General features: G+C 42.0%; 1 protein-coding gene across 4 annotated transcripts in view; it reads right to left on the reverse strand.

Moving 5' to 3' along the window:
* Positions 1-202: 202 nt before the first annotated feature.
* Positions 203-9,985, reverse strand: part of CALU (calumenin) — a 33,313-nt gene continuing 23,530 nt past the window's right edge. For all 4 annotated transcript variants that reach the window (XM_006146853.3, XM_006146854.3, XM_027771185.1 and 1 more), the window contains 3 exons: positions 8,098-8,158; positions 2,405-2,604; positions 203-978 (listed from right to left, as the gene is read on the reverse strand). In XM_006146853.3, the coding sequence (XP_006146915.2) occupies positions 874-978; positions 2,405-2,604; positions 8,098-8,158 (366 nt within the window). In that variant the 3' untranslated portion in view covers positions 203-873. The remainder of the gene's footprint in view (positions 979-2,404; positions 2,605-8,097; positions 8,159-9,985) is intronic.

The following is a 9,985-nucleotide window of genomic DNA, read 5'->3' on the forward strand; positions in this document are numbered from 1 at the left end:
GGGATTTAAAAAAAAGCCAACCCAAAAAAAAAAAAAAAAAAAAAAAGTACGCCCTGAAAACACTTGTATTTTTCCTTTAGTTTTCCAGCTACTTCTATCTATAGCTCCGTAAAGAGATCACACCCACCACTTGATTGATTTTTAAGACAAGGCCCTAACTCTTCCCACCACAGCTGTGCTTCATAAAATTAGCAAGCAGTTAGTCCTGTAGGGGACAAAGAGGACTAAAATCAAGTTCAGCCAAGCTTTCCTACAGCACAGGGCTCTGTCCTTGCCCAAATACTGGCAGGATCAGAGGCTGGAGCTGTGGCAACTGAATGGAAAACACGGCCCATTTTCCATTCAGTTTACTAACTGAAACTTCAGACTTTGTGCTATGCAAGATTGATTGCTACCTCTCTAAATATAAATTGTGGGGTGTATTTTTTTTCCCTTTCTCTCTCTTGAACACTTCTTATTGATCTCAGGCTTACAAAAATTAGTTAAGTGAGAGTTATAAAAATTACATATCAAAGGTTGAGAAAGAGTAAAGGCTAATGTTTGCCTATGAGTGGAGTTGAGGATCTTGATCCTTCATATCACCATACTCCCAACCAGAGAACAAATACAAAAATAAACACACCATGTTATACACCGTACAAAGTGGAAATCTACAAACACAAGTATACTAATTAGAGTTGTTCCTCTGTAGCACGGTTTCCCTCCAGTCCCTCAGAGAGGAGGAGGAATGGGGACGGGATGGTTTTCATTATGCCTTTTCATGTCTTAAAAAGTTTGTAATAACAGTCTCAGTAGCGCAAACAATTTCATGTGAAACCAGAAGCTGTAAAAATAAATTACTTTCGAAGAAATGCGGGTTCCTCTGTCTGCAGCTCAGAATTCATCATGCCGTACTAGGGCCTCCCCAAAATCTGTGGCCTGGCTGCCAACAAACAGATCATACTTGTCAACAATCTCCTCCTTTGTAAGCTTGCCATCCTGAAATGAGAGAGAACAGCAGGTATATTGCCCATTCCGGGTTCAGAAACATTGCCACAGAGGAGTCGGGCTTAATCGGGCTGTAAAATCATAATCCCTGCTAAAGTAAATGTGAAGTAAATATAAAGTAAACTCCCCCCTCCCCCTGTCCACACCAACAGAGAAGAAAATGGCAATTAATATATTTCTGTTATCAAGAAAGTTGAAAGTAGAAGAATGGAAATAATACAGCTTGGTGCTTCAATACTAGAGATACAGGCTTTACTTCTTAAGGTGAAAACTTTCCCTTTAGAGCAAAGTATGAGACACTTTCAAGATATGGGTGAAGAAATAGTCCAGAATAAGAGGGCAAATAATACTTTAAAGTGAATGAAGTCACTGTCTAACAGAACAAAAACTGCCAAAACCCAGCCTCGTCTGTACCTCCTCTCCGTTCTGGCCACCAACCAGTTCACAGACATAACCGACCTGAAGGTTCAGACTCTCATTTCAAATAACACTAGACTCCCAAGGGAGGCCCACACAATTTTCTTTTTCTCACATAGTTCCGAACATAGCACCTGGTTACTGAAGTGACTCCGAGCAAGAACTCAAAACAGACCAACCCCTAAAAAAGCTATAAAGTGGGCTGGTCCTGTAACTAGTGGTTAAGGGAGTTTGATCCACATGGCTGACCATGGTTCAAATCTTGGTGCCAGAAGCTTAAAAACCACGCTGGGTACATGTGTATGTCCCAGTCCCGACGGGACAGAGAAACGAAGGTGAGGGAACTGCAGTGTGATCACATCCCACCGGGGGGATGCTTTCTCCTGGTGAGTACAAATGCCCTTCGGCAATCAAAAAAACCCCCAGGTATGAAGAATCTCATCTTTAGATTGATTTTCAAATTATTCTAAGCAAAGTATCTAAGGGTCAAAAAAAGGTGACAGGGCTTGGTGATAGCATCACTTAATGAACTAAATTCCTCAAATAACCGATCAGGGCAATTTTAACAGGCTCCAGAGGAAAACTGATTTTTACAACTCACTACAAAAGACCTTATTTTTAAAAAAGATATTTGACTTAAGAAGGAATAAAAAAACAACTTTGAATAGGCAGAATGACTTTGCTACAGGTAAAAGAACAAAAGGAATAACAAAGAAATGTCCAGGAGATCCAAAGATGACTGACGATGTGCCCCTGGCATAGGCTACATACAGAGGCTCTGAAGCCCAAGTCCCCTACCGCGAGGAGCACTGGCAAAGGGATTTCTAAAATGAGAGCACGGAGCTGCCCTGAAAGTTTTTAACCACCAGATTTAGATCCTTAGCAGACTTCAGATTAATTAAGACCTTAAATTCCCTATGTACCTGAATAGGATTTTTTTAGGCAATCCCCTGGAAACATTTCAGTCAATGCTAGATTGTTCGGGCCTGGCCAGACCTACCTTGTTTTGGTCTGATTCATAGACAAGGTGCCTGGCTTCTGCCTCTGCATGATCGTAGTCTGAGGGGAGGATCCAGTCTTTGGTCTCTTCCTTATCCATCTTTCCATCACGGTTCTTATCTCGAAACTCAACAAACTGCTCTCGCTCCGTCTTTACCCATTCTGGCTCATCAGCATTTCCATCATGGCTGTACATGTCACCTGTGTGCACAGAAACACACAGAAGGTTGGTCTTTTTCCAGGGTCTGCCCCATGCTAATCTGACCCAGCCTTCCTCGCTCCTCGATGTTTGGAACCTAGTAGTATACAGTTCAGTTACACAGTATATTAGGTCAGCGAGACCTTAGAGAGCAAGGTATTTGCTGAGGCTTACGTGCTGCTCTTGCAACAAAGCATTTCCAGCTGTTGATTTTTGAGTGACATAAATGTAGAGTCCTGTATAGTTGGTACAGAGTGCAGAAATAAGAGGAAATAATGCACAAATAAAAGGAAATAACAGGCAAAAACCAGTTGTTCTCTACTTTCTGCCAAGGAAGCTAATTAAAATGCACCACTGGTTTAGAAAGGTGCAGTTTTAAATTCTCAAGGAAAAGAGGTGTATGCTATAAGCCAGAACTGCCTACCAACTGATTACTGTCTAGATCCCATTACACCAGGGCCGTGGTCAGGGCGAGCTTGCTCTGGGAAACAGGGATACTGCCAGGATATGCACTGGGAAAGAACAGTCACAAGGGAAACAAATTCCAGACCCTCAACATCCCTACGTGGTTCTTCCTAAACACAAACCTGTGCAAGAATGTACTATCTTGGTTTCTTTCCTATGTCCACTTTCACACTATTCTTCTCCCACTTTGTATAAGAAAGGCATATCCTCTGGGGCTGGCAGGTGGCAAGGTGGTAAGGATGCTGGACTCCCACATGGCTGACTGCGGCTCGAGTCTCAGACATGGCAGCTTTCTTTCTCACTTTCCCTCTTTCTCTCTCTCTCACTGTCCCTCTCTGGTCAAATGAAAATAAATAAATAAAGTTAGATAAAATAATTCTTAAAAAAAGAAGGCATATTCTCATCTATCTTGAACCCTAATAGAATGTACAAAGCTCTGATGTGATTAAAAAAAAAAAAAAAAAGGACAATGAGAAATAATGTCAGTTCTGAGAATGTAGATGTCTGGGAAAATGGGTAAAAAATTATTTTGCATGTCAAGAAGTTTTCAATTCTTTGCTTTAAAAAACAAACAAAAAAAACCCCAGAGGACCGGCAAACGGTATATTGGTTACGTTGCTAGACTCTTGTATGGTCGACTGCAGTTCCAGTCCCGAACCTGGTGGCTTGAAACTCATGCTGGGTATGTGTGGGCCCAAAGTCCTGAGAGGAGAACAGAGAAGGGAATGCAGCATGGCCATACCCTCCTGGGGGGGGTGACTTCTCACTTTCTGTCTCTCTGACTCTCCAGTGAATACATGTGCCCTACAGCAAAAAATCTCTCTTGGGACCAGCAGTTAGCGTAATGGCTATGTTGCTGGACTCCCACGTAGTCGACTCGACCACAGATCCCGGACCCAGTGGCTTAAAACTCACGCCGGGCATGTGTGTGTGCGTGCCCAAGATCCCAAGAGGAGAATGGAGGAGAAGGGATTGTGGCGTGGCCGTCCCCTCTGGGGGGTGATTTCTTACTTTCTGTCTCTCTGTGTCTCTGTCTGTCTGGCGAGCGCACGTGCCCTATAGCAAAAACCTCTCCAAAAAAAAACCTCTCTCAAAAAAGAAAAAAACAATGGGACCAGCAGATAGTGTAATGGTTATGCTACTGGACTCCCATGTAGTTTAAGCCCTGGACCTGGCAGCTTAAACTCAGACTGGGTGTGTGGGTGGTTGCCCAAAATCCCTAGAGAAGAATGAAGGACCAGCAGTTAGTGTAATGGCTATGTTGCTGAACTCCTATGTAGTTGACTGTGGTTCGCGTCCTGGACCCGGCAGCTTAAAACTTACACCAGGCACGTGTGCCTGTGTGCCCAAGAACCCGAGAGGAGAAGGGATTGTGGTGTGGTCATTCTCCCTGGGGGGTGATTTCTCGCTTTCTATCTCTCTGTCTTTCTGGCGAGCGCGCGCACCCTATAGCAAAAACCTCTCCAAAAAAAAAAAAAAAAGGAAGGAGAAGGGACTATGACATGGCCCTCCTCCCCTCAGGCGATGATTTCTCACTTTGTTTCTTTCTGTCTCTCTAGTGAGTGCACACACCCTACAATAAAAATCTCTCTCAAAAACAAACAAACAAAAACAAAAAAACACATACACAACACTGAAAGCGAATCTAATGGACTTCCAATGGTAGGTAAGAAGTTGGTACGGTATTTAAACTTTATAGATTTATTTGAGAATGAAAGTACATTAGACATGTCAATATTTATAGTCAACAGAGATTATTCTGTTTAACTGTTTAAACTTCTAATTAGATAAACACATAAGGGAATGTTGTCTGTCAAACTTCCTGAAGAAATTGTACGAGCAAACAAGTCTGAAGACTCCTGAGTTACACTACATCTAAGTAAGCATACCCACCTCTCATGTACGGCATGGGAGCCCACCAGAGAGAAGCTTGACCAGTTCTGAGCAAAGGCAGTTAGTTAGCACTATCGTTTTCATGAATTTAAAGACTGAGGGTAGAGCTACTCCCCTGCCTTAAAGGAGAAGTTCCTCAGAGCAGGGCTTGTTCATTCCCCCCAGGCTATAGCACATAAGGAAAATGCAGTTTATGTGCGGTCCACTGGGCCAGGGCCCTGCCCTCACTGTCCTGGAGGTTGGGGAGACTTAGTCACAGTACAGACTGGAAAGTTCTGAATTAGAGAGGAAACACATGTATGTTTAAAAGACAGAGTTTTAATAGAAGCTAGAATATATAAGTGCTATTTTAAACCAAATGAATACAGCAAAACACAGTGCTATTTGAACCTCTTTTTAGAAAAATCCTAACTATTGATATTTAATGACATTAAGGAATTAATATTTTGGTTAAGTCTATCTTTAAAAAGTTCTTAGAAATGTATATAGGGCCAGTAAGCGGCTGGATCTCACATGGTCAACCGCATAGTTAAGAGTCCTAGACATGGACCAGCAGTTGGCGTAATGGCTACGTCGCTGGACTCCCACATGGTTGACCACAGTTTGAGTCCCGGACCCGGTGGCTTAAACTCATGTCAGGCACGTGTGCGTGCGTGCCCAAGATCCCAAGAAGAGAATGGAGAAGGGATTGTGGTGTGGCCATTCTCCCCTAGGGAGTGATTTCTCGCTTTCTATCTGTTTGTCTCTGTCTTTCTGGCGAGTACAAGTGCCCTACAGCAAAAATTTGTCCAAAAAAAAAAGGCGGGTCCTAGACCTAGCAGATTAAAAGACATGCCAGGTGCATGTGTGTGTGTCCCCAGAATCCTGGCAGGAGAATGGATAAGGGACTGCAGTGTGGCTACCCTCCGGGGGCTGAATTTTCACTTTTCCTCTGTCTCTATCTGTCTCTTTCTGGTGAGCATACGTACCCAATGGTAAAAGCAAAAATAAAACAAAACTCAAACTTAAAAAAAAAAAAAAAAAAAAGGGACTAGCAGGTGGTGTGGTGGTGAAGACACTAGACGCCCCCACATGGCTGACCACGGTTCTAGACGCCCTCCCACATGGCTGACTACGGTTCAAGTTCGGGACCTGGTGGCTTGCTTTCTTACTTTCTCTCTCTCTCTGTATCTCTCACTGGTCAAATTAAAATAAACGAATGAATAAATAAAATTAATAATTCTTTAAAAACAAATAAATAAAAATAAACAAACAGCATAACTCTGGGGGCTTCTCATTAGTGCTAAATGTAACAGACAAAGAAATGTATAATCTATCTCCTCAACAGGGCAAGGAACTGGCACAGCCCTAGAAACTGGAAGATATTGTTCAGGAGAATCTTATGTTCATGATGCACAGCATCCTAGATGTAAAGGTTCTGCAAAAGTTACTGAGTTGCAAAAGAAAACAGCATGCATGCTGTGCATGACAGTTCTGGTAGTTTCCAGATGTAATTCCTCTGTCCCTTGAATCTGTATGATGTGGAGGACACGGAAATATTGTTATCTCCTTATTTGGCCTCAATGCTTGGGAAGCGATGGCAGGCACTTAACAGTTACAAAAAACTCCTCTCCTCAGGAGTTTAAATGAATTCCTCAGTTTCAGCAATGGTGATAAAATGGCAAGCCAAGAATGAAAATATTTAAAAGCAGAAAATTCTATAAAAGTCGCCTGGAACTCAATAAACGCACCAAGGCATTAATCCACTGTCCTGATGAACGCCACTAAAAATCAATCATTTTGAAAAACAAAAAATCCATACCTTCTACTGTTTGTTCCTCTTTCTCTAAAAAGTTCAAAGTAAATTACTGAGTCTTAGGAGAAAAGGCTGGTAAATTATTCAACTGGAATAACTCTAGAATATAAATAGCAGGTGTAACTACTCAGTGGCCAAGAGCACAGGAGTGACTTGTTCAATGCAGTTTAATGACAAGTGACAGAGGCAGAGCTCAAGTCTACTTCTAAGGCTTAAAATAAATATTTCAGATAAAGGTCAGAGGCGAAACACAGTGGCTTATCTGAATACAAAACCGACTGTGTAGTAGGATAAGTTATTGTAAGTAAAAATAAGAACATGAAATATAAAGGTATTTAATATCTTTAAGAATTATTTTATTTAACTTTATTCATTTATTTAATTTGACCAAAGAGAGACAGAGTGAGAGAGAGAAAGTGAGAAAGCAAGCCTCCACGTCTGGGACTCAAACTGCAGTCAGCCATGTGGGAGTCCAGCGCCCTTAACCACCATGCCACCTGCTGGCCCCAATATTTGTTATCTTTCAAAATGGAATATTTGTAACGAAGCCTTTTGTAACTGTCTGAAGACTCTCCATCTCTTTCCAGGCTGGGTCCATGCTCAAAAGCCTATTAGGAGAATGGAGGAAAGGGGACGGCAGTGTGGTCATCCCTCCCAGGGGGTATTTCTCACTTTCCCTCTCTTGTCTCTTTCTGGTGAAAGCACACACCCTATAGCAAATAAAACAAAACAAACAAACAAAACACCAAAGCAACTAGTCAGAGAACCAGACAGAAAATAAGAACAGAACACAAGAAAAGAAAAGGCTTAAGGGACCTGCAACTCCTGGCTGCCTATTCGCCTGCTCGTCTCTAATTTTAATCTACTCCTACGTCCTTCTCCTGGGTTTCCTAATGCCACTCTGAGCTCCCTGCAACTCTTCACCATCAGGTTAAGGCTTGTGAGAGACACTATTGGTGCTGTCCAGCCCCTGGCCACATGTGCTTACCAAGAACCTGGAATACGGACGGTCCAAACTGAGTTTCTAAAAACTCAATAATTTGTATCAACAACAAATGGAAATGACAGTATTTTGGAATCTTAGGTTATAGAAAATATACCACTGAGATTAATTTCATCTGTTTCTTTTTAGTGTTTAATGCAATCAATAGAGAAATTAGAACTACATTATGTGGCTTATAGTTACATTTTAACTGGACAGTACAGATACTTTACCACCACCCTCAATTTATCATTCTAATCAGGCTTAACAATCTAGGATGAGTTGACATATGGGTAAACTATATAGGTGAATATATTTTCAGGGCTTCTTCTAAGAAAAATATTAGAAACAGAAACTTACCGATATACTCTTCTAGATCAATGAAACCATCAGCATTCTTATCTATGTCCTCCATTGTTTCCTAAACAGGAAAAGCAGAGACTATTAACTGTCAGCCTCCGAATTAATTAGCCAGAAAACAGCGTGATATCTAGTTTATACAAATATTTATCATTCACTAAAAAAAAAAAAAAAAAAAAAGCTACCCTGTGGGCAGTGGTTAAGGGAGCCAGATAACATATGGCCAACCCCAGTTCGAATCCTGGCCCTGGCAACTTGAAAATCATGCCAAGTGGGGTCAGCAAGTGGCATGGTGATGGGGACACTAGACTCACATGATTGACTGAGGTTAGAGTTCCGAACCTGGCAGCTTAAAACTTACGCTGAGTACAAGTACATGTGTGCCCAAAATCCCTAAAGGAGAGAGGAGATGGGACGGCACTATGGCCATCCCCCAGGGGATGCTTTCTCTCTAGCTAGTGCACACACCCTACAGTAAAAAACTCCCTAAAAAAAAAAAACCATGCTGAGTATGTGTGGGTGTGTAACCCAAATCCTGACAGGATGAAAAAAGGAATTTGGGTATGACCATGCCCCACTGGGGGTATTTTCTCTGTTTCTCTCTGGTGAATACATGTGCCCTCTGGCAATTAAACACACACATATACACACACACACGTGTGTTTATCTGTCTATACAGTTAAAATCATAGGAACTGCTAGGACCAGCAGGTGGCATGGTGGCTAAGGTGCTGGATGGACACTCCCAGACGGCCAACCATGGTTCAAGTCCTGGACTTGGTGGCTTGCTTTCTCTCTCTCTCTCTGGTCAAATTAAAAATAAATGAATAAATAAAATTAAATAAATAATTACTTTCAAAAAAAATCATATGAACTGCTGCTTTCCTAGTTGGAAAATAGGCAAAATATTAGCAATTTCTTTCCATGTATTTATTTTTTAATTAAATTTTATCTTTTTCTTGTAATTTGCCAGAGGGCATATGTGCCCTCTGAGGGAGATGGAGATAGAGCGAAAGTGAAAACCACCCCTATGGGGGAAGGCTACACAGTAACACCTTCTTCTCTATCTCTCCTTTTAGGATTTCAAGCACATTTGTAGATGTGCCTGCTGTGTCCTTCAAGCTGCCAGGTCTGAGACTTGAATCACAAGGTCAGTCATGTAGGATCCAGCCATTTTAGCCACCACACCACAGGCCAGCCCTATTAGCAATTTCTTATGCTTCAACCCAAAATAGCAGTCCTCTTGGAGGTACACCGGCATTGCTTAAAGATGAACTTTACCCCAAGCCCACGATGCTCCTAAATCATGCTGAAGTCACATAACAGATATGACCAGTGATCTTATGTTACCTGTAACTGCCTTGTGTGAGAATTCTTCAATATCACTGTTATTACTCAGTGTCAGACCACTGGTAATGGGATATTGTAAAAAATGGATTTCTGGGCCAATCTGTGGCATGTGGTAAGGTGGCCAGATCCAACATGGCCAGCCATGCAGCTTGAGAAACATGCCAGGTGCATGTGTGTGTGTCCAAAATCCTGAAAGGAGGGAAAGATGGAGGAGAAGGGACTGTGGTGTGATCATTCCCCAACGAAATGGCAAAATACATGATCTGATGGAAAGTAATAATGCACTACACAAAAGCTTGAGGCATCTAAAAATGAGTTAAGGGCAGAGAAAAACCATGACAGAGCCTGGACTCTGAATCTGGCCAGTGCTTGTAAGTCATTCTTTTTGATAAGAAATATTTTATTTAACTTTATTTATTATTATTTTGATTGACCAGAGAGGGACAGAGTGAGCCAGGAAGCCGCCAGGTCCAGGACTCAAACCATGGTCAGGAGTCCAGCGCCCTTAACCACCATACCACCTGCTGGCCCCAGCAAGT

This window comes from Tupaia chinensis, unplaced genomic scaffold, assembly GCF_000334495.1.
Source record: "Tupaia chinensis unplaced genomic scaffold, TupChi_1.0 Scaffold000192_1, whole genome shotgun sequence".
Lineage (NCBI taxonomy): Eukaryota > Metazoa > Chordata > Mammalia > Scandentia > Tupaiidae > Tupaia > Tupaia belangeri.